A 25,841-nucleotide genomic window follows, 5' to 3' on the forward strand; every position below is an offset into this window, starting at 1 on the left:
CAGTAGTTGGGATGGGTGTCAAGCTGAAATATCTCCGGTGCACCATTCAAACCATACATCCCATCTGTGGGTCATCAGCAGCCTGCCCTTTTATTGCGACGGGGCCCCTAGTTCTCTTTTCAGTCTCTTTCATCTCATCATTGTTCTCGAAGGCACATCTCTGTAAATCACACAGAGGCCTTTCAACTTCCCTTGCATTTTGTTTAATTCAGCCAATTGACTAGTACTGTCAGCTAATTGGAGTGGAAATGTAAAATGAAAGCTGTATTATTCAGCTGCCAAGTCTCTTCACTTGGCAGGGAGTGGGTGATGCTGGTAATTGTACCAGAAGTGTAATTGCCTCGAGTTCTGCTTCTGGATTTAACAGTGAACCCTGGGAGAGTCTTCCTTGGAGACACTCGATACCTGCTTCTCTTCAGTGCCTTCCTGGCAAACGGTAAGGCTTGAAGCAAATCTAATCAAGCATTCTTGTGTCGTTAGAGAATACAACCACTGTGTATTTTGCTGACTGTGGGAGTGGATTGCTTGGTCTAAGTGCTTAGTCAATATGTCATTCCCATTAGAACTGGCAGTTAATTTCCTCCTGATTTGAAATGGGGGTAGAATCCATGTTTCCAGAGGTGAAGAGGCGAACCTCTATGCCAGCTGTGGTCTGTGCCAGGGTGTTCTTGGGAAGAGTAGATGATGAAGAACAGAAGCCCATTTTGTAAACTGTTTATGAATAAGGGAAAGTTTACCTGTGTGGAAAATGTGGACTACCTTAATGGAAAAATAAGGAAAGTAAAGTGTAGCTGTTAATTTATCATTAAAGTTGATCATCGCAGTGCTTTTTGCTCTGCCAGTTAATTTTTTTTTCCTTTGCCTTTTACGATTTAATTCACAGATCAAGTAGCGGTGTGAACAGTATTTCAGGGTACATAATGTCGGCTCCAGCATCAGGGGGCATGTGGCACAGGTCACTTCCGGTCCTTTATATAACTGAGCCCTGATATGTGACCGACAATAGTAATTTTCCTCATCTAACCTACCTGGACAGAACTTCAGGATCTTCCTCCTATTTTAAATTGCTTTTTTCCACCGCTTATGTAAGTGATAAAACCTGTTTACTGTCTCTGCCTTAGAAATGTAGAACATTTCCACTATGAACCCAGGAACTGGAAATGGTCGCAGCTAAGTAATTATTAAACTCTTCTCACTTGCCAAGATTAAGCATGTTGCTTTGAGCAGTGTTGTCTAGTACACTTTTGTTGCCATAACATTATTATTTTATTATGCCATGTGGCTTTATATAAAGCTTCCTAAAACATTGCCAGAGGAGAAACTGGTTTTAGAAGTTTAAGATCTCAAGATGTTGAGAATAAGATTGCCGAGGGAAGGCTAGCTGCCTTGTTGGTCTCTGATTCCCTCCCTCCTCAAAATCCTTGCCAACTGCAAGGATGTGGTGGGGGTGGCAACAGATCTAAGTCAATTAGATCTGTTGATCAGTTTTGCTCAAACCTGTTGAGAACTGTTCTCATCAGAACTATAATTTTTCACTTGAAAGACCTTGGTTCTTAAAACCAAGCAGGCTTGGCTTCAAAGCCTGGCTTCATCAATTGTACAATTATTGACTGAATACTTTCTTTAAGTTTCTGGAGTTTTTTTTTTTTTAATTTTTACTTATCAAACAAGAGTAATAATAACTAAGTTATAAGATCTTTGTGGGGATAAAATGTTATATAAATGACTCTTTTTGACCCCATGGACTGTAGCCAGCCAGGCTCCCCTGTCCATGGAATTTCCCAGGCAAGAATATTGAAGTGGGTGCCATTCCCTTCTCCAGGGCATCTTCCTGATCTAGGGATCAGACCTTTATCTCCTGCATTGCTTGGTATATTCTTTACCCAGAGATTCCCTGGGTTTGATCCCTCAGTGAGAAAGATCCTGTAGAGAAGGAAATGGCAGCCCATTCCAGTATTCTTGCCTGAAGAATCCCGTGGACAGAGGAACTGGTGCTATATAGTCCATGGGGCTGCAAAAGTGTTGGACATGACTTAGTGATTAAGCAACAAATACACACATATACATAATACACATGTAACATGTATTTTATAGATATATACACACATATAGATGTGCATCTATAATATACATATACAATCAGTTCAGTCCAGTCACTTAGTTGTGTCCGATTCTTTGCAGCCCCATGGACTGCAGCACACCAGGCTTCCTTGTCCATCACCAACTCTTGGAACTTGCTCAAACTCATGTCCATTGAGTCGGTGATGCCCTCCAGCCATCTCATCCACTGTTGTCCCCTTCTCTTCCTGCCTTCAATCTTTTCCAGCATCAGGGTCTTTTCCAAAGAGTCAGTTCTTTTGCATTAGGTTACCAACGTATTGGAGCTTCAGTTTCAGCGTCAGTCCTTCCAGTGAATATTCGGGACTGGTCTCCTTTAGATTGACTGGTTGGATCTCAGGGACTCTCAAGAGTCTTTAACACCACAGCTCAAAAGCATCCATTCTTCAGAGCTCAGCTTTCTTTATGGTCCAACTCTCACATCCATACATGACAACTGGAAAATCCATAGCTTTGACTATACAGATCTTTGTTGGCCAAGTAGTGTCTGCTTTTTAATATGCCTTCTAGGTTTGTCATAGCTTTTCATCCAGGGAGCAAGTGTCTTTTAATTTCATGGCTGCAGTCACCATTTGCAGTGATTTTGGAGCCTCCCAAAATAAAGTCTGTCCCTGTTTCCATCATTTCCCCATCTATTTGCCATGAAGTGATGGGACTGGATGCCATGATACTCATTTGCTGAATGCTGAGTTTTTAGCCAACTTTTTCACTCTCCTCTTTCACTTTCATCAAGAGGCTCTTCAGTTCCTCTTTGCTTTCTGCCATAAGGCTGGTGTCATCTGCATATCTGAGATTATTGATATTTCTCCTAGCAATCTTGATTCCAGCTTGTGCTTCATCCAGCCTGGCATTTTGCATGATGTACTCTGCATATAAGTTAAATAAGCAGGGCAACAATATACAGCCTTGATGTACTCCTTTCCCTGTTTGGAACCAGTCCATTGTTCCATGTCTGGTTCTGACTGTTGCTTCTTGACCTGCATACCAATTTCTCAGGAGGCAGGTAAGATGGTCTGGTATTCCCATCTTTTGAAGAATTTTCCACAGTTTTTTTGTGATCTACACAGTCAAAGGCTTTGGTGTAATTAATAGAGCAGAAATAGATGTTTTTATGGAATTCTTTTGCCTTTTCTATGATCCAGCAGATATTGGAAATTTAATATATGGTTCCTCTGCCTTTTCTAAATCCAGTTTGAATGTCTGGAAGTTCATGGTTCATATACTGTTGAAACCTGGCTTGGAGAATTTTGAGCATTACTTTGCCAGCATGTAAGATGAGTGCAATTGTGCAGTAGCTTGGACATTCTTTGGCATTGCCTTTCTTTGGGATTGGAATGAAAACTGACCTTTTCCAGTCCTGTGGCCACTGCTGAGTTTTCCAAATTTGCTGGCATATTGAGTGCAGCGCTTTAACAGCATCATCTTTCAAGATTTGAAATAGCTCAGCGGGAATTCCATCACCTATGCTAGCTTTGTTTGTAGTGATGCTTCCTAAGGCTCACTTGGCTTCAGACTTCAGGATGTCTGGCTCTAGCTGAGGGATAACACCATCATATATATGTTATTAGTTGCTTGGTAAGTAGTAACTTTTTGTACTGGACATTTTAAAGGGGGGTTTGGGAAATTGTCCTCTGCGTTAAGTTAAATAAAGTTAACTTTAAGTTAACATTAAGTTAAACAAATCACTTTTTTTCCAAAAAACATTTCTCTCTATGGTATCATATTTTGAAATGTTTGATTTCTAACTTGCTTGCACATAATGAAGAGTGGTTAGTATACTGATGAACTTAGTCATGAAACACGCGCAAGAGAAAAAAAATCCAACAACCAATGGGCTACTTTATAAATTCTGCAGTGGGTATAGTGATGATTCCTCTGGGTAACAGAGGTCATGGAGAGATTTTTCTGGGTATAGGAAGGTCTAAAGTTGGAGAAGTGGGAGTCACTGCTCTACGCTGCAATTTCTGGGCACTGTGCCAAGAAATGCAAATGTGTTACCTAATTTATCCTCCTGGGTAGATTTTATTATCTTTATTCTTTTTACATTAAAGGAAACTGAGGTTGAGTTGGGATAATTGTCTTGCTGAAGGTTTTGTAATTATTAAGGCAGGGAGCTGAATTCCAGCCCAGGATTTTTTTGGTCCCAAAATTCATTTCTAGATTATGGATATATAGTCTGATCTTTGAATTTTATGCAAGAGGTATCTGACGACCCATGCAAGTGGCTTGTCTACTGTGCCCTCCTTGGTCAAAGCAGGTCTGACTCTGTCTAGTGTTCTTTTTCTATATTAGGTTTTTTCTTCACTTCTTGTCTTTTGCTTTGTTGTGTAGTTTTTCAAAACTCTTGCTTCTTTAATTGTATTTCAAGTTCAAGGGCAAATATAAGGGACTGGGTTGTCTTCTTCTGTCTCTGGTTTGGGCTATATTTTTCCGTACTTGCATATTGTATCTGACAATGAAGAATCTTCAATAAGTTCTTGGTGAATTGAATTCTTGAAGGAATTAGTCTCTAACATCTTATTTTCATTGATGAAGAGGTATAAATACATACAAATATACATATATGTGATGCCAGCAAAGTTGGAAAACTCAGCAGTGGCCACAGGGCTGAAAAAGATCAGTTTTCATTCTAGTCCCAAAGAAGGGCCATGCCAAAGAATGTTCAAACTACCATACCATTGAGCTCATTTCACATGCTAGTGAGGTAATGCTCAAAATCCTTCAAGCTAGGCTTCAACAGTATGTGAATCAAGGACTTCCAGATGTACAGTCTGAATTTAGAAAAGGCAGAGGAACCAGAGATCAAATTGCCAGCATCCACTGGATCGTAGAAAAAGGAAGAGAATTCCAGAAAAACATCTACTTCTGCCTTATTGACTACGTTAAACCGTTGACTGTGTGGATCACAACAAACTGGAAAATTCTTCAAGAGATGGGAATGCCATACCACCTTACCTGACTCCTGCAAAACCTGTATGCAGGTCAAGAAGCAACAGTTAGAACCAGACATGGAAAAATGGACTGGTTCCAAATAGGGAAAGGAGTACGTCAAGGCTGTATATTGTCACCCTGCTTATTTAACCGAATGCAGAGTACATCATGCACTGTGCTGGGCTGGATGACTCACAAGCTGGAATCAAGATTGCCAGGAGAAATATCAATAACCTCAGATATCTAGAAGATACCACTATAATGGCAGAAAGCAAAGAGTAGCTAAAGAGACTTTTAATGAAAGAGGAGAGTGAAAAAGCTGGCTTAAAACTCAACATTCAAAAAACTAAGATCATGGCATCCAGTTTCATCACTTCATGGCAAGTAGGTGGGGAAACAATGGAAACAGTGACAGACTTTATTTTCTTGGTCTCCAAAATGACTGCAGTTGGTGCCTATAGCGTGAAATTAAAAGATTCCTGCTCCTTGGAAAAAAAGCTGTGACATTTGTGTAGTATATTAAAAAGCAGAGACATCACTTTACCAACAAAGGTCTGTATAGTCAGAGCTATGGTTTTCCAGTAGTTCTATAGGAATGCAAGAGTTGGATCATAAAAAAGGCTGAATGGCGAAGAATTGATACTTTTGAACTGTGGTGCTGGAGAAGCCTCTTGAGAGTCCCTTGGACAGCAAGGAGATCAAACCAGTCAATCCTAGGGGAAATCAATCTTGAATATTCTTTGGAAGGACTGATACTGAAGCGAAGCTCCAATACTCTGGGCACCTGATGTGAAGAGCCAATTCATTGGAAAAGACTCTGATGTTGGGAAAAATTGAGGGCAGGAGGAGAAGGGGACGATAGGATGAGATGGTTAGATGACATCACTGACCCAGTGGACCTCAATTTGAGCAAACTCCAGGAGATTGTGAAGGACATAGAAGCCTGGCATGCTGTAGTCCATGGGGTTGCAAAGATTTGTACATGAGTGAGAGACTGAACAACAAGGATACATATCTACATATGGGGTTTTATTTTGGAAAATTCAGCTGATATTTTATAATAAAGGCTCTCAATTTTATTGTATACACTGCTCTGTTTTTCACCCAGTCTGACTGTCTTTATCCTTTAACATTTTTTGTCAATGTAATTGTTCATATGCTGTGTGCTTAATCACTCAGTCGTATCCAACTCTTTCCAACCCCATGGAATGTAGCCCACCAGGCTCCTCTGTCCATGGAATTCTCCAGCAGGAATACTGGAGTGGGTTTCCATTCCCTTCTCACATGATCTTCCCAACCCAGGGATCGAACCCAGGTCTCCCACATTGTAGGCAGATTCTTTACCATCTAAACCACCAGGGAAGCCTGTAATCACTCATAATTTAAGGTTTATATTGAATATTGCTATTGCTTTCTATTTGTCACTTCTGTTCTATTTTTTATCTTTTTGTCTTTTGGATTTAATCCTTTTTGTGTGTATCTAATTTCACATTAGGTTTTTAGTTATACATGCTTTATTTCTTTAATGGTTATCCCAGAAATTACAGTATGTAGTAATCATTTTACATATCTCCTCCCAACTAATACTAGAACCTTGAAACATTTCAGCTTTATTTATTCCTCTGCTATCTTATTATTTTTATTAGGCATTTTAAACTTATATATATTTCAATTCTCACAAGATGTCAGCATTTTGTTTTGTACAGTTATTTATTTAGATTGCTTGCATATTTGATGTTTTGATTACTCTAAATTCCTTCTTACATTACTGTGTTTCCATCTAGAATCATTTTCTTTTTGCCTGCAGAATTTATTTAATATTTTCATTTCTTTAGTTTGAGTTTGTAGGTGACAAATTCTCACACATTTTATTAATTTAAAATATCTTTATCTCATTTTCATTGTTCAAGGATATTTTTGTTAGGTATACAGTTCTAAGTTGATGATTGTTTTGTTTCTTTCTTTAAATATTTGTTTTCTGCCTTTCACCGTTTTTTTGTTTTTGTTTTTTGGTGGACAAGTTAGCTGTCAGTTTTAGTATTAATGTTTGAAGTTAATTCCTCTGTGGCTTTGAAGATTTTTCTCTATGAAAGCAACCTAAATGTCTTTTGATGAATGAATAGATAAAGATAATATAGCATATATAAATACAATGAAATATTGTTCGGCTTTAAAAAGGAAGGAAATTCTAAGTTTGCAACAGTATGGATGAATCTGGAGGGCATTGTGTTAAGTGAAATAAACCACATGAGGAAAGACTGCTGGTATTAGCTATATGCTGAATATATATATATATATATATATTTTAAAAGGCAAACTCATAGAAATGGACAGTAGAAAGGTGGTTATCAAGACTGGGGATGGAGAAAGGAGGGACAAGTTGGAGGAAAAAATTTTTTTCTCTTTGCTGTGGATTTTTTTGTGTCTTACCCTGATGTTCTTAGGTGTTTTCTTTAGGTGTATTCTACTTGATGTACATAGTTCTTTAATCTATGGCTTGATGTTTTTCTTCTGTTTGGAGAAATTCTTGGCTGTTAATTCTTGAAAAGTTTATTTCTGTTTATTTTCTGCTATTTCTTTCTCAGGACTCAGTTGCCCATATATTAAACCTTATGTCATGTTCCTGTGTCTCCCATGCTCTTTTCCATGGTTTCCATACTTTTTGTTCTTAATGTTTCAGTTTGGGGTTTTTTGTTACTTATCCTTCTGGTTGTTGTTGTTTGGGGTTTTCTGTTTCTTATCCTTCTGGTTGTTGTTGTTGTTATTGTTGTGTGTGTTATATCCAGTCTGCAGTTAAGCAAAATTAATCTCATATGTTTGTTTTCTGTTTTGCAATTTGAAATTAACTATGCTTATAGATATTAGTTATCTGATGAAATATTCATAGGTTTTATAAAATCTCTAATATATGTTTTTATTGTCTTCTGTTATCTTTATTAAATTCTAAACAAAATAAAGTAAAATCTTTGTTTGAGTTACATGTTAGTTAATTTCCTGGACAATTCAGGGTATATTATTAGCACTCAATAAATTCTTTATATTTATGTGTAAAACAGGAACAGTTGAGATATATAACCAGATAACTATAAACAGATTTTTCATTGCTGTGAATGTTTTGTGGGACACTTGAAAGTCATGTGAAAGTGGGACAGTTTTCTAGGTGCTGCAATGTCTTACTTATTACAAGACATCTGGAATTTATGATCCTTATCTATTAAATGTCAGTAACACCCCCACCTTTATTCTTCAAAGCATAATTTTAAATGCCTCTTGGGGTTGCATAGTCCCTGTTTAGCAGCATGCTCTACATTAAATCATGAGGCCAGCTCACCAGTGTTGAACTCTTTGACTCAAGGCCTTGGCTGGGCCTGACAACAGACATTGTGGAATGTGGATTTACCTGGTGGAATGTGAGTGCCAGTACAACTCCCAACCATTTACTGGTTGGCCAGTTTAACTAGACCAACTGCCAAGAGACTAGCTAGAAGGAAAAGTTAGGGATGAAGGTTTTGCTGCATAGCTTCAAGGGCTATGATGCAGCTTTGGCATGCTGGAATACAGTAGCACCAGGCAGAAATAGAAGGACCCTTTTAGAACAAAAGTCTTGATGGAAACATAGGTCTAGAAGGCTGGATCTCAAATAGCACATATTGAAATGGGCTACTGCAGCCACAAGAGCAGCTTGGAGAGTGAAGTGCTATTGTCTGTGTATTTGACTTTCAGCGATTACATCACAAAATTGCTAGAAATTATTTAGATTTGGGAATATCTATCCATCTACCCATCCATCCATTCATTAACTCAGTCAAAATCATTATAAGTGCCTGCTATGTTTCAATCACTATGAGAATGCAAAGCTACCTCTATATAAAGAAATTATCCTCAATTTTGGGGAGGGAGATAGATGTAAACAATTAATTATAGAACAAATGAGAATGATCTAGTGGGGAGTGGAAGACAAAAAAATAAATAATTTTAATATGAGAGATAATGGTACAGCTATACTTTAATTTCATGTGCAAACATTTTGAATGTTTGATTTTTTTCTCCATTTGCTTTAGAAATAGAAAATAAAGTCATTGAGAGTTGAATTGCTAGAGAGAATAAAAAAAGCAATTTCAAGCTTAAGCTATCCTAGATTCTCCCTAGTAACTGGATTACTTTGAGTGGAAATATGAGGCAGATTTTTTATTCAATATAGAACTTTCTGTGGTTAACATCTCCAGGAATTTATGAGGGTTATTTTGTCACTGGAGTCCTCTTAGGTTGGGCTTTTACTGAAACAGGATTGTGTTAGAACAAATGGAAAGCTGGGGGTAAAAATAGAAGAGCTAAGCCTGTGTTTCCATTGCCTCAGAATTTGGAATGTGAAGCACATTTGCTGGATATTTAATTTTATTCTATATTTTGAAGAGTATTTTGTTTGTATATTACTCTAGGAGTATGATTTCCACAACACTCTATAGAATAATATTTTGTAAACATTTAAACTATAGGAAAATAAACTTTCCCTTATTTTGGAAGCTGAAGGGATTTTCTAAATAAATCTCTAAATGTTATAAGTATTCCCTCTGTCACAGAAAATATTGTGGTCAACTGGTTAAGATAGTGGCAAGTAATCAAACTCATAGCTGACATTTATTAAGTGCTTTTTATGCACTAGTCACTGTGCTAAGTAAGTACATTAGTTTATTTCATCTTCACTGTCTCCCTATTGGGTCCTATCTTATCCTTAGTTTATATATTAGGAAATGGAAGCTCAAAAAAGCTAAATGATTTATAAGTTCCCAAATCTAGGAAGTAATTGAATCAGTATTTGAACCCAAGTTTATCGACTCTACCGTATTGTCTTCCCCAGTGGCAGTGGTAAAGGGTCTGCCTGCTAATATAGGAGATGCAGGGAATGAGGGTTCAATCCCTGGGTCAGGAAGATCACCTGGAGGAACCCACACCAGTATTCTTGCTGAAAAAAATAACATGGAAAGAGAAGCCTGGCAGGGGACTCTATCGAGTCACAAAGAGTCAGATGCAACTGAGCATGCGCTTACTATATTGGCGTTGGTACTTGAGTTCATATGCTGGATAACTTGGTATATAACTTTGTGTCCATAGACCAAGGCTGTGGGTACAGATGTGGGTATGGTGGGAAAAATGGAAGCTTTAGAGTCAAATGGACATTGATTCAGATATAGGTAGAAATACCAGACCACCTGACCTGCCTCCTGAGAAATCTGTATGCAAGTCAAGAAGCAACAGTTAGAACTGAACATGGAACAACAGACTGGTTCCAAATAGGAAAAGGAGTATGTCAAGGCTGTATATTGTCATTCTGCTTATTTAACTTCTATGCAGAGTACATCATGAGAAATGCTGGGCTGAATGAAGCACAAGCTGGAATCAAGATTGCCGGGAGAAATATCCATAACTTCAGATATGCAGATGACACCACCCTTATGGCAGAAAGCAAAGAACTGAAGAGCCTCTTGGTGAAAGTGAAAGAGGAGAGTGAAAAATTTGGCTAAAAACTCAACAGTCAGCAAATGAAGATCATGGCATCCAGTCCCATTACTTCATGGCAAATAGATGGGGAAATGATGGAAATAGGGACAGACTTTATTTTGGGAGGCTCCAAAATCACTGCAAATGGTGACTGCAGCCATGAAATTAAAAAGGACACTTGCTCCTTGGAAGAAAAGTTATAACCAACCTAGACAGCATATTAAAAAACAGAGCGATTAGTTTGCCAACAAAGGTTCATCTGGTCAAAGCTATGGTTTTTCCAGTAGTCATGTATGGATGTGAGAGTTGGACTATAAAGAAAGCTGAGTGCTGAATAATTGATGCTTTTGAACTGTGGTGTTGAAGAAAACTCTTGAGAGTCCCTTGGACTGCAAGGAGATCCAACCAGTCCATCCTAAAGGAAATCAGTCCTGAATATTCAATGGAAGGACTGATGCTGAAGCTGAAACTCCAATACTTTGGCCACCTGATGTGAAGAGGTGACTAATTTGAAAAGACTCTGATGCTGGGCAAGATTGAAGGCAGGAGGAGAAGGGGATGACAGAGGATGAGATGGTTGGATGGCATCAGTGACTCGATGGACATGAATTTGAGTAAGCTCCGGGAGTTGGTGATGAACAGGGAAGCCTGGTGTGCTGTAGTCCATGGGGTTGCAAAGAGTCGCACGGGACTGAGTGACTGAACTGCCAGTCAGTTACAAGCTTTGGGAATATTACCTAGACTCTTGGACTCCTGGTTTCCTTATCTGTAAAATGGAGATGATGACAACACTTATCTCAAAATATTTTAGGAAGACATATGAAAGATGTGAACATGCCAAAGCATCTGAAATCCAAAAGATGTCCTCTTCCTTAGTTTTCTTTACTGTGCCAAAAGAACTTGGAGAAATAAGATTGGCTTTATGGAAGCAGGGGGAGCTTTGGGAACATGAGACAGGGAAATACTGAGTTAAGGAGGCAGAGAAGGTCTCCCTGAAGAGCTGATGTTTAAGCTGAGACTTGGAGGATATGTGAAAATTAGATGAAGAGTGGGTGGGAGTGTGCTGTTGGAGTCACAGGGAGTCTTGTTAGGCAGGTGTATGGCTAAACCTCACAGTCCTTTCCCCTGAAAATTAGCAGCACTGCCGTAGTTTATCCCATCTTATTGGCCTACTAAAGTGGGAAAGTGGAAGAGTGATGTGAAATGGTAAGACTGCTCTATAGTAACTATCCATCTATTTATCTATCTATATATGCACTACAGACATAAAATAAGGCATGTATATGTACATGCTCGGAGAAGGCAATGGCACCCCCTCCAGTACTCTTGCTGGAAAATCTCATGGACGGAGCCTGGAAGGCTGCAGTCCATGGGGTCTCTGGGGGTCAGACGTGACTGAGCGACTTCACTTTCACTTTTCACTTTCATGCATTGGAGAAGGAAATGGCAACCCACTCCAGTGTTCTTGCCTGGAGAATCCCAGGGACGGGGGAGCCTTGTGGGCTGCCGTCTATGGGGTCGCACAGAGTTGGACACGAATGAAGTGACTTAGCCTTAGCTTAGGTACATGCTAAGTCACTTCAGTTGTGTTTGACTCTGACTCTATGGACTGCAGTCTGCCAGGCTCCTCTGTGCATGGGATTCTCCAGGTAAGAATACTGCAGTGGATTGCCATGACCTTCTCCAGGGGATCTCCCAACCCAGGGATCAAACCTGCGTCTCTTATGTCTACTTGCATTGGCAGGTGTGTTCTTTACCACTGGAGCCACCTGTAAATAGGATGGATTTGAATCCCAGATCCACCCTTTACTAGATGTGTTCTGGACAATTCACTCAGCCTTTTCACACCTTGTTCCATCATTGAAAAAGTAGCATGGTGATGCTTTGTCCACAAGATGCTGGGAGGGCCCCTGAGATGCTGAGTGTGTGGGAGATCTGGAGAAGTACTGGCCCTTGGTAGTAGCTTGTTTCCTTTCCTTTCCTTTCCTTTCTGCTCCTCCACCGGCTCTAGCTCACTATTCTAAGACATATGTACAAGAACATGATGTTAATTTGCCGTGCTTTTCAGGGTTTCTTGTCAGCCAACTGAACAAAGACATTTGCAGTTGTATAAAGAAGCTGTCTTTTCATCTGTGGTCCATGATGTTGTTTCTGTATCTAAGTTGATCTTCTTATGATTGATTCCTTCAACTTTATCATTTTAAGACAATGGCAGGAGGAGATCAGGTACAAGCTAATCACTCCAGAATGCTAAAATGTGAAACTACTTCAGTCCTTGGTGTGCAGAACAGACTCCATAAGGGGGTATTGTGTGGAGCAAGGCTCAATGGTAAAGAACACACCTGTCAGTTCAGGACATATGGGCCTAATCCCTGGGATGGGAAGATCCCCTAGAGGAGGAAATGGTAACCCACTCCAGTATTCTTGCCTGGGAAATCCCATGGACAGAGGAGCCTAGTACACTTCAGTCCATGGGGGTCACAAAAGAGTTGGACATGACTTAGACACTGAACAACAGAAAATTTTAAAAATAGGTCTCAAGCAGGAAGGGGATCACCATTTTCTGTTTTATTTGCCTTTGGCTTGTGTTTGTTCTTCCTGCAAGTGGGGAATTTAATGTAAATACAAGGACTCTTAACCTTTTCTTACCAATAAGTGTCCTCTGTTCCCTTTTCTTTGGGGGTGGATAAAGAGTTTCACATGAACTTAAAAATGAGACCAAATGAAAAAGGTACTGTTTATCTAAGCTGTCTGAGGAAGGGCGCTTGGGAAAAGAACTGAACTCTGAAATAACCTTATGAAAGTTATTGATTCGTTTCTTTATGGTTCCTTGACAAACAGGAACCATTATTTCTGTGTCCGAATTGGAGCTGGGTCAAAGAACCCTTATATATGGATTATCTTTCCTGAAAACCAGACTTGTCAGGAAAATGAACTTCCAGAAATGGAGACACGAGGCCCAGTGGAATATTGTAGTCCTTTCATGGCATTCAAGGACAAATAGAGACACAGTTAGTTTTTTAAAATCTTACTGAGCCCAAGAAGAAATGTTTGAGAATAACACAAAGGTTTAGGTAAATGGCTCACTCTTACGTATTTGTTGGGTCATTTTATTTAGCTCCCCTCCCGCCATGCCAGTTCAACCTCAAAACTCAGTTGCTTTCTACCTATGGTTTGTAGAGAAAAGGGTACCATATTTTTGTTTTTCTCTGTCTTATATTTTGAAATTAACTTTAAAAGATCATATAAGTTACATAGATTTTGCTATTGAAATAACAAAAAATATGGATAAGGATAATGGAAAGCAAAAAATCACCAAGAATCCCTACCCAGGAATGACCATGCACAGAAATATATTTTAGTTATAAAAACACATTATATTCTGCTTACTATTTTGTAACTTGAAGCATAACTTTGGAGTATTTTATTCCTTCTTTCTCATTTTTGTCCTAACAAGCCAAGGAGATTTAAAATGCGATGAATAAATCAATAATTAAAATAGGGTTATTATAACATTAAGATAAAAATATTATGTCGACAGTTGATAAACTATTATAGAATATTGTAAATAATGTTTCCCCAGCAATTTGAGTACTCATGAGGGATGTAGTCATTGTTTATTTTTAGCATTAAACAAATATTTAATAAATGCTTAACTGAGTGAAATAGTTTTTGTTGTTTTTTGAAGCACCTTGCTATTACTTCAACATGTCTGGGGATGGAGGTACTGTATTATCTGCAAGAACACTTTATTCACTTATTACTAGAAATATTAAAAGCCATTTAGGTTGCTTTTTAGGTTTATTGTAATCTAATCCTTTAATCTACATTCTAGTGAAAAACTATTTTAAGACTATTTCTTTTGCAGAGTGTGTTAGATTGGAAGAGAGGATTATAAAGCGACAGAATTGCAATGGTAACATGGAAAATCTGTAGAATTTACTTTACAGTGTTATTTCTTTGGACTTTATGGCTTTATCCAGTTTTAGCAATCGAGGAACTCTCGTATCCCTTCCTTCATAAAGCAACTTTATGGTACCATAGAAATTGATTCCTAAAGTTTTAGACCTGAAAAATATATGGCCATCAATCTAGGCTTTGGTAAAGGGCTCATTTTGTTTAAAATTAACCATGAATTATAGACTCAATGAGGACATTTATATAAGGAAGTTTTTTGAAAATGTGTAGATAAAGAAAATTTTTCTTTGTAGTTTGAAAGTGAAAGTTGCTCAGTCATGTCCAACTTTTTGCTACCCCATAGACCGTAGCCTGCCAGGCTCCTCTGTCCAAGGAATTCTCCAGGCAAGATTACCGGAGTGGATTGCTATTCCCTTTGGTAGGGCATCTTCCCAACCCAGAGATCAAACTCAGGTCTCCTGCATTGCAGGCAGATTCTTTACCATCTGAGCCACCAGGGAAATCTTTGTAGTTTGGTTCCAGGGAACTAATAAGCTTCAACGTTATGGGGATTTTGTAGTGAATGTCATTGAAATATTGTTTTCTCAAGACCTCTCATCCTAACTGGGATATCTCAAGTCATGGGGAAAGAAATTTTCTTCAGGATAAGTATTCAGGTTGTTCACTAATAAAGTCAGCCGACTCTCAATAATTGTGCTCAGTGGAGTGGCTATACACAGAGGAATAAAGCTAGCTCTCCTTCCTGGAAGTGGCATACTGGAGGGAATACAGATAAGTGAACAAATTCAGGAATGCTCCCCGGGCCCAGAAATTTAGTTTTTAATTAACATATTGAAAAATCATGTTTCTACAAGTGAAAATGAAAAAATATTCCATGTTTTTAGGACATTTTGTTTAGAGTTGAGTGAGTGGCGTCCAGTGATTGAAAGCTGTTTTTGGAGTCTAGGGTCACTGAGGAAATAGTTGAGGTGTGGGGAAGAACTTAACGCCTGGTGTAAAAATGGAGGGAGTTTTAGAACCACCCTGGGTTGAAGCGAGTACCTGGAACTGATGTGGTCATCTGAGGCCTGAGTGAAAAGGAAGATGGGTTCATGGTTACAAATGCTTTTCCAATGACCTGAGTGGTCTTGAAAATGCAATCTATGGGTTCATTCATTTCTTCTAATGCAGCATTCCTGGGTCTTTCCAGTGAAAGTGAAAGTTGCTCAGTCATGTCTGACTCTTTGGGATTCCTTGGACTATACAGTCCCTGGAATTCTCTAGGCCAGAATACTGGAGTGGGTAGCCATTCCCTTCTCCAGGGGACCTTCCCACCCCAGGGATCGAACCCAGGGGCAGATTCTTTACCAGCTGAACCACAGGGGAAGCCCTTTCAGTGCTTGGGTGCTAATTAAATCACAGCTTCTCTCTGTTTTGCCTGTGTAGGTTGTAGTGGGAAGATGGGAAAGACAAGGTCCTTAGGGGAATATTTTCACTCCAAGAAAAGGAAATGTTTAGAAAAATACTTGCTAAATGCCTATGACATCGTAGGAAGAATTTGGAATAACAATAAATTACATTAAAAATACATAATGGGCCTTTGATAAGTTCCAGGCACTGTTCAAATTTCTCTAAGCACATCGTCTTATCCGGTCTTTTCACAAACCCTATGAGTTTAGTTCTTTATCTGCTTTGCAGGTGAGGAACCTGGGACACGGAAACCTTGATAAAATGGACTCACTGTTAATGACTGGTGACACCAGGATTCAAATCCAGTAGACTGATTTCAGAGTCTGGGTTCTTAGGTGTCAGACAGCTTTGTGAACTTGAGCAAATTGCTCAATCTCTCACGTCTTGTTTCCTCATGTCAGAATAGTCATGATAATTACAGCGCCAGCTTCGCAGGGGTGTTGTTCCTGTAAGAGTTTCACGAAGTGCTGATGCGCACTGACTTCCCTCTCCTCTGGGCTCAGCCCTCTCCGGTGATGGCAGAGGCCCACCTCCTCCAGCACCGCAAGTGCCTTCTCCTACCAGCACTTCCTGTCAGCACAGGATACGTGATCAATAAACAGCAGCTGCTGACTTCACGAAGTAGTCATTTTTATTTCATCTGTATCCTGAAACTGATACTGTTTCCTTAAATCAGCAGGGAACATATATTACATTGTGCTTGAGAATGAATTTCTTTTTTCCCCCTCACCTATTTGTCATTGCTTTTTGGGTTAAGAGTAGACTGTTGGTTGGCACACAATTGTCATTTCAGAAGAATGTGCTGTTAACATAAAGAGAAAGAAATTCAGAGGTATTCCAAGTCAGGTTCCAGCATGCATTTACTTTAATTCAAGTTTTTCATGAATTAGGCACTGGGAATGTCATCTCACCTCAGACAGGTTTTGTCTTTCTTCCATCACTTGGGGTTTGAAGCACATTCCCTAAAAGCTTACACATTTAACATTTCTGAACACAAAGGATGACTTCATTTTTCCTTGAGAGTGTTATGCACAATCCATGTAAGTCTGTACCAGTGTTGGTATCTCAGACATGGTCCTTCAGAGAAACAGAACAAATAGGAAGCTTACATATTAGGTTGGCCAAAAAGTTCATTTGGGTTTTTTCCATAAGATATTATGGCCAACCATATGTATATATATGGGGGTGGGGAGAGGGAGAGAAAGAAAGAGGGAAAAGTAGAGGGAGGCATTTATTTTAGGGAATTGGCTCATATGATTGTGGGGACTGGCAAGTTTGAAGCCTGTAGCGCAGGCCAACAGGCTGGAAACTCAGGCAGAATTTCTGTGATACAGTCTTGAGGCTGAAATCTTTCTTCTTCAGGAAACCTTGTTTTTGTCGTAAGGCTTTCAGTTGATTGGATGAGGTTCATCCACATTGTTGAGGGTAATCTCCTTTGCTTAACTGATTATAAATGTTAATCACATCTATGAAATACCTTCACAGCAACATCTAGGCTTGTGTTTGACCAAACAGCTAGGTACCATAGTGTAGCCAAGTTGACGCAGAAGTTAACTGTCTCCTTTGGTGTCTGCCTTTGTGTGATAGCATCTTTTACTAACACCCGTGCTTTTCCCAGCTCATCCCAGTTCAGGTTAGTGCAAATAGCTTCTGGCTCTATCAAGAGTTTAGAATTTTCCCTTACTTCTCTCCAATGTATTTGAGTAGTGCTTCAGTTATTCGAGGACAAAAGGATGAGGAAGCATAGAAAGGAGGACAAAACCTTCACTAAGTGACTTGCGCACTGTGAACGTTTGGTTTAGAAAGACCTCCAGTGTGCCGGGCCCAGGACACTGCCTGCTTTGGGGTACTCACAGTCTGGTCCGGGCAGGATAACAGGAATTTGTAAGTGCAGTATAAGTGTAGCAACATGTACAAGAGACAGTAGGGTTCCAGAGAAGCCATGAAGAGTCACACCCGAGTGGAGGATGCAGTGTGTAGGCTTAAGGGTTAGGAAATGATTCACTCTGAGGTTGAGGCTTGAAGAAGTGTGTTGGTTTGCAAGCTCTCTTTGGGAGAGTCAAGGAGAAGAGGGAACCAGGAAGAAGATAAGCTGTGAGGCCAGGAGAAAGGAGGCTGGGGCTGTCCAAATGCTTGACCATCTAGCGTGGACAGACAGAAGTCTCAGAGCTGTCACAGTTGCTGAGGCTAGGGCGAGAGGCAAGGGCCAGGTGATGGGTCTACACGTTATCCTATCAGAGGTAAAGGTGAGCCGTGGAATAGCTGAGTGTGAGCAGATTTAGTACCGAAGAACTGGGAAGTGAAGTGTGAGGTGCTCAAAGTACTCAATGGCAAAAGCTGCTCTTAAGAAGCTGGTTAGTGCTAGTCCAAGCATCTCTGGACACACTCTGATGGTTTCTGCTAGTTAGCAGCACAGAGAAACCTCAAGTCAGGGAGCAGCTTGTCCTCTTGAGATTTCAGTCCAATCGATCGTTTTTACTCTGGGAATTGACAGCTCTCTGCTGCATGCCCTTGTCTTTGGCTACGTGGGTTGACTGTGGTGAAATGGATTAGGCTGCTTTTATAGCTTCTCGGGGTTTAATCAGTACCCAGCAAGCTCTGCATGTGCCTATGACTTTCCTTTGCCTTTTAAATGTTCAGGCTGTGGGGCTGTTGATGGCACCACTTCTGTGTGCTCCTACCTTGACTGATCAGTTTTTAACTCAGAGCTTATGCTTCTTCGCAGGATGCCACCATTTGGAAGCCCGATTCATGCCAGAACTGCCGTTGCCATGGTGATATCGTTATCTGCAAACCCGCTGTTTGCAGAAACCCTCAGTGTGCCTTTGAGAAGGTATGGTGTCCTAATTGTTTTCTAAATGTAAAGCTGGGGAAGAGTAGGGTGTTTGCATTTTTTTGGTCATTTGGTTTTGACATCTATTGCAACCTCTAATTGCAAAGTTTAGGAAATACAGGAGACAGTTTTAACATATCATTTCTAAGAATGTCTTAATTTCTGTGTGTTGGACATTTACTCTGAATCAGGCACTCAAGGTTAAAACTTAAAGGTCTTACAGTGTTTCCCCATTTAAAGTGTTATCCCATTTGAAGTCCTGTGGAGTAGGTATCTATATCCCCACTTTACAGAAATGGAAAGTGTAGCATGGAGATTTTAGGCAGCTTAATATGATTATGCAGTTAAGAAGCTGCTTGTCCAGAGATCTTCCCTGGATCTGACAATTGCCATAGCTACTGATACTAGCCACACCATTTTACAAGCCACTGAATGCCTTGCAAGTCAGGACTGACTTCTCGAAGATGACTTTCTAAAGACATTGTTTATTGTGCTACTGACTGTATCATTGGGCTACCTAGGATCCTGAGAGTGAAAGTGAAGTCGCTCAGTCATGTCCGACTCTTTGGGACCCCATGGACTATAGCCTACCAGGCTCCTCTGTCCATGGGATTTTCCTGGCAATGGTACTGGAGTGGACTGCCATTTCCTTCTCCATAGGATAGACTTTAATCAAGAAATCTCCTGGTGTTTAACCAAACGTGTGTGGAATATTTCCTAATTTCCCCTTTATTAAACTGTTTTATTTTTACTTTTTCACTATACGTCTATTCTGTTGGAATTTTTTCTCCCCGGGTACTGACTCTTTTCTTTTTAAAGTAAATCTGCTTACAAACAACAAAAAATTTTAAGCTTCAAATTTGAACATTGGAAACTCCCTGGAGAAGACCAATTATTTTCTTTAAAAAGCTTTCTGTCAGTTTCACAAGCACAGTTTATTTTTATAGAGTTTCCCTTCCCCACTCCATAATAATTATTCTTGAGTCATTATGCCATCTAATGCTAAGAAGGTTCTGTTTATTTCTAACATCGGAGTGAAGTTTCTGTATCCCTTTAATAGTATTCCTAGATTTCTTCTTGGCTATGTTTCTGGGAAGCTGAGTATACATTAAATGTTGGTAAATTTGGTAGTATTTTGTTGTCTGTTCTGGGGCTTTTTATTTTATGAAGTGAGTACTCCTAAAAGATCTCCATTTTGCTCACTGAGTAACTCATGTCAGAATTTGAGCTGGTTTTATAAGGGCCATGAAGACATGTCCTCCTCCACTTCATGTGAATAATTACGGTTTCATGGAAGAAGCCTTGAATTGAATGTTGGAAGACATAGATGGTGCTACTGAAACCTGGATATGTTCTTTACCAGGGGTCAACAGGCTAAACCTGGCCTGCCGCATTTTTTTGGTTTGACCTGTGAGCAAAGAATGGTTTTTACCTTTTTAAATGGTTGGAACAAATCAACAGAACAGTATTTTGTGATGTGAAATTTATATGAAATCAAGTTTCAGTATCCATAAATAAAGTTTTATTGAAACACAGGCACACTCATTTGTTTAAGTATTACCTATAGCCAGCTGCTTTTTCCTACAATGACAGTTATGTAGTTGGGGTATAGACCATATGTGACCCCCAAAGGCTAAAATATGTCTGGCCCTTTACAGAAAATATTTCTGACCCTTGTTCTGTTCCAAGCATGATTTTGTCCCTTCCTAATTTGCTCATCTCGTGAATTGTCTCCGCAAATGGCAACTCCTTTCTTTCCATTGCTCAGGTCAGAAAATGTAGCATCATCCTCCCCACTTTCTCTTACATCCCATATCCAGTATACTAGCAGATTCCCAGCTTTTCCTTCATGAAACAGTATATTTCAGATGCAACTTCTCTGCTTTTACTTTGGTTTTACTTATTGTCAGTTTTTGCCTGCATCCTTCCAGTGTCCTCTTCACTTCTTTCACTGTTTTTGTACTGGCCTTTTTCACTTTAATCTTGATATAGCAGTTGTGGGGGCGGGGGGGGGGGATCCTATTAAAATTTAAGTCAGATCATGTTGCTTTTCTCCTTAAGTTCCTCCAATAGCTTTCAATGGCTTCTCTTCTCACTTTGAGTAACTCCTCACAGTGTCCTTTAAAGTGCTGCTGTTGTTGTTGTTTAGTTGTTAAGTCCAACTCTTTGTGACCCATGGACTGTAGCCTGCCAGGCTCCTCTGTCTAGGAGATGTTTCAGGCAAGAATACAGGAGTGGGTTATCATTTCCTTCTCCAGGGAATCTTCCTGACCCAGAGACTGAGCCCAGAGAAGCTGCATTGGCAGTCAGATTCTTTACCACAAGCAAAGCCAGCCCTCCGATCAATTGATTCCTCTCCCTGCTCTTTCTGCTTCAGACACCAAGCCTGCTTACTATTCCCTGGATTTGTCCAGGGAATGCTTCTGCCAGGCATACTTCTGCCATTAAAGCCTTTGTACTCTGCTCTTTTCCCTGAAATTCTATCTGGGTCTTCTCGGGTGGCTCAAAAAATATTTTCTGTAGTGGTAAAGAATCCACCTACAGCGAGGGAGACATGAGTTCGATCCCTGGGTCAGGAAGATCCCCTGGGGAAGGAAATGGCAACACACACCAGTATTCTTACCTGGAGAATTCCGTGGACAGAGGAATATGGTGGGCTATAGTCAATGGGGTCACCATAGAGTCAAAAAAATTTAGTGACTAATACCCATCCATCTATCTATCATCTATTTATCTATTTTAATCCTTGACTTTCTCTAAGTCTTGCCTGAATGCCATTCTATTTGAGATTGCAGTTCTTCACCCCTACCACATATTTTCTATTTCTTTTCCATGCTTTATTTTTCTTCTTGGCACTAACTACTGTTGGACATACTCTAGATTTTACTGAAAGTTCCTGTTTACTGTCTCTTTTATTCATTGTGTATCCTCAGCACCTACAATTGCACCTGACACATGGTAGGCACTCAGTAAATATCTTTTGACTGAATGAATGAATGAGAGACGAAGCTAGAGAGTTGGTAAGTTCAAGGTTATGGAGAGCTTTGTATGCTGTACTGTGGAGCTTGGAATTTTATTTTTAAGTTGGTGGAATACAAATGAAGGTTTTAAGGCATGTGGGTAGGATGGCCCACTTTACTTTTTGAAAAATCTTTCTGGTTTTTCAAAGATAATGCATAATATTGGAGATAAGGAGATCAGTTCAAAGGTTGTGAGAATAATCCAGATGAAAGGGTGAATACCTGAATAAGAGCACTGGTAGTGTAGGAATTAAGAAAGGGCAGGGTTGTCCAGTGGCTAAGACTTCATGCTCCCAGTGCAGGGGGCCTGGGTTTGATCCCTGGTCGGGGATTCCACCTGCAGCAACTAAAGATCATGTGTGCTGCAATTAAGACCCAGTGCAGCCAAATAAATAATAAAAAGAGGAAAGGGTAGATTTGATAAATATTTAAGGAAGAAATTAGCAGAACTGAATGAAGTAGGAGGGTGAGAGAAAGGAAAAGGAAAGATATCAGATGACTAATCGGTTAGCAGAGTCACAAACTGATATTGAGAATATAGGAGAATGAGGAAAAGAATCCCATCTGGGAACAAAATGATAATTTCAGTTTGGACACATTGAATTTGAAGTGTTTGTGGAAGAGAAAGGTAGATATGTCCAACAGGCAGCCGGAGGTATGACTGTAAAGCTCAGAGGAGAAGCATGTGCTATGCTCAGTCATGTCTGACTCTTTGCAGCCCCACGGTTTGTAGCCCTCCATGCATGGAATTTTCCAGGCAAGAATACTGGAGCAAGTTGCCATCTCCTACTCCAGGGGATCCTCCTGACCCAGGGGCCAAACTCACATCTCCTGGGTCTTCTGCATTGGCAGGTGGATTCTTTACCACTAACATGACCTGAGAAGCCCAGAGTTGGAGATATAATGTAGGTATCAGTAGGAGGAACACAGGAGTACAAACTTTTAGGATGAGTGATCTCATCCAAAGAGATTGTGTGAAAAAAGAATAGAAGATCAAAGATGGGATTTGGGTAGCACAATCATTAAAGAGAAGATGAACATACGAGAAGAAACTTAGGAAGATTAAGAAGACATGGTCAGAGAGGTAAAGGGTAAGAAATGGTCAGAAGAGAGAAGAATGTTGTGATAGCTAGGAGAATAGAGTGTTTCCAGAAGGAGTTTATATCGACAGTGTTGATCCCACGACAGACAGAAAGTGTAAGAAAATTTAATCTGTTTCATTGAGTTTGGCAACATGTTGGCCACTGGTGGTCCCACTGAAGTTGGTGTCAGTGAAGTGGTGGGTGTGGTTGCTGTATTACAGAGGCTTGAGGAGTGGATGGATAGTGGGCCTTGGATGGCCCAGTACAGGCTACTCCTTCAGGGAGCTTCACTGAGAATGGAAGAGAGAAATGGGACATTAGGTGCACACCACTACATCTGTGAAGTTTCTTTGAACCTCCATCCCCAGTCATCAAGCCTCCTGGGTGTTGCCATGTGCTTTGTGCTTGCCCTTATTACTGCCCTTGACCAGACTACAAATGTCTGTGTATTTGTTTGCTTCTTCCTCTAGACTCTTAGCTCCTTGAGAGCAACAACCCTCCTCTTCACTCTATGTAGCCCATCAAACAGCACAGTGCATGGCACACAGAAGATACTTAATCAATATTTGTAAAATGACCAAACAAGGGAAGGAGAAGGATTTTTTTTTTTGGCTTTTGATATTTCTATGAACTTGATATTACTATGATGACCTTGGGAGGCAAAGGGGAATGACCTTGAAGAGAGAGAGAAATTGAAGATTTGGAGAGTGGGGGGAACAGAATGATAGAACTAGAAAAACCCTTTAAAACTGATTGTTAGACTTTCTCATTTTATAGACCAAAAACCAGATTTTTTCATTCTTTAGTCACTTGCTCAAACATACAGCACTAGTAAGTGGCACTCCCATGATAAGAACCTTCGTTCCTGGCTCATGAGTCAATGTAATTTCTACTCCACCGTGTTTTCCCTTGTGTTTCTCAGGTGCATATGTTGTTTTACACATCTGATGGGTAGACCTACATGAGTTCATGGCACAAGCTAATGAATCACCATTGTCAGTCAGTCAGGTCAGTTGCTCAGTCGTGTCCGACTCTTTGTGACCCCATGGACTGCAGCATGCTGGGCTTCCCTGTCCAACACTAACTCCTGGAGCCTGCTCAAACTCATGTCCATCGAGTTGGTGATGCCATCCAACCATCTCATCCTCTGTCATCCCCTTCGCCTGCCTTCAATCTTTCTTAGTATCAGGGTCTTTTCCAAGGAGTCAGTTCTTCAAATCAGGTGACCAAAGTATTGGAGTTTCATCTTCAGCATCTGTCCTTCCAATGAATATTCAGGACAGATTTCCTTTAGGATGGACTGGTTTGATCTCCTTGCTGTCCAAGGGACTCTCAAGAGTCTTCTCCAACATCATAGTTCAAAAGCATCAATTCTTCAGTGCCATTGTACCCTAAGCTAAATTATCATTGTTATTAATAGTACCTTGGATTCCTATCATTTTTTAAAAAATTTAAAAATCTATTTTGCCATTTATGTTTTGCTCCTGAATTAACTGGAAATAACCTAATGTCAATTGTAGTTCTGTTTAATATTTGTATCTCTCTCTCTAGCATCTATTTTTCATATCATTGTATATAATAGATTCTGTATTCTTACCCTGTATCCATATAGAATAGCTAGCTATAGAGTCAAAGAAAAAGGTCAGAGAGAGACAGACAGATATGAGACAAACTGAAGGAATGAGAACAGAGGCTTTTAGAATATTGACTGTCTAGCCTGGAGCCAACCTTCAGGATTTCTGAAAAACATGTATACAGAGAGGACAGTGCCATGAAAAAGGGTACTGTATTATTAATGCATGGAGGGATTTTTGGCTGCAAACTTCAATGCAGAGTATTTACCTAATCAAGTTGTTGTGATAAATTATATATATATACATGTACATATACATATGTATCATATGCTTAGAAGAGTACCTGGCTATTCTAAGTACTCTGTTTTAGCTGTGATTATCCCATGATCATCATCATTATTGTTAGTTGGTTCCTCTAGATCCTAGGCAAGCAATCTTCATTGGTATCTTGTGCCCAAGCCACCACTTCCTAAGCTCCCAGTGCAAAGCCTACAGGGCAATAGGCTTATGTGTTCCATGCATCCCGCAACTCGGGCAGCTATGCATGGTTACAGGCTAAGGTAGCAAGAATTCCCAGTCTTTCATTCTCCAAGTCCTACATGCAAACTCTTTGCTCCTCCTTTAGCCCCAAATCACCTCTTTTGGGTTCCCACAGAAAGTCAACAGGTCAACACTCAAAATAGGGAACATCTATTCACAAATAAAGACTATTATATTCATAAAATGAGTTTTGAGGGGCAAATCTGAGGATAGATATATAAACATATAAATCAAATCTGATATATAAATCAAAGACAGCTAACTTGGGGTGTAAAATATCCCTTGAAGTCTTCCATCTTGCCTGCCTTTCTCTCTGCTTCCATATTAGAATATAAGCAACACTTGGATTATCTCATTTTAAATCTATATGCTCAGTGGAATTTAGGTTAATATATTTTCTATATTTGCTATCTCAGTGGAAGTTAGATAAGTATAGGTTCTACTTGGGGTTCAGAGGGCACTTTTGTGAGTAGTCGTTAATGTTGCACTGTATATACAATTTTATGAAATTCCATGCCATATGTTTTATCCTTTATTAAGCAAATATGAAATTGTTGATCACTGTTACTCGTGTATTTATCTGTTTAGTGGATTAACAGTTGTGAAATCATAGTTTTATTCTCTACCCACTTTATTGGGTGGAGAATATACATATTGTAGATGTAGTTATATTTGTAATTGTTGTATGTACAATTAACATTCTCTTGTAGGTACAATTCTTTTTAATGGCCACAGCCCCAAGTAGCAGAGAAATATTAAAACATATGTAATGTTTAGAGTCTATCAGCTGAATTCTTTGTAGACTTTTATTCTGTGGACAGGTCATGATTTCCTGGTTAATTCAGGATCTCTTACCACCATTTTTGATGAAAATCAC

At 39.7% G+C, this 25,841-nt stretch overlaps 1 protein-coding gene across 1 annotated transcript in view; it reads left to right on the top strand.

Moving 5' to 3' along the window:
• Nucleotides 1-25,841, top strand: part of FRAS1 (Fraser extracellular matrix complex subunit 1) — a 513,961-nt gene that overhangs the window by 175,443 nt on the left and 312,677 nt on the right. Inside the window, exon 3 of the mRNA XM_018049625.1 lies at nt 18,641-18,748. Coding sequence (XP_017905114.1) covers nt 18,641-18,748 — 108 coding nt within the window. The remainder of the gene's footprint in view (nt 1-18,640; nt 18,749-25,841) is intronic.

This window comes from Capra hircus, chromosome 6, assembly GCF_001704415.2.
Source record: "Capra hircus breed San Clemente chromosome 6, ASM170441v1, whole genome shotgun sequence".
In the NCBI taxonomy this organism is placed as follows: domain Eukaryota; kingdom Metazoa; phylum Chordata; class Mammalia; order Artiodactyla; family Bovidae; genus Capra; species Capra hircus.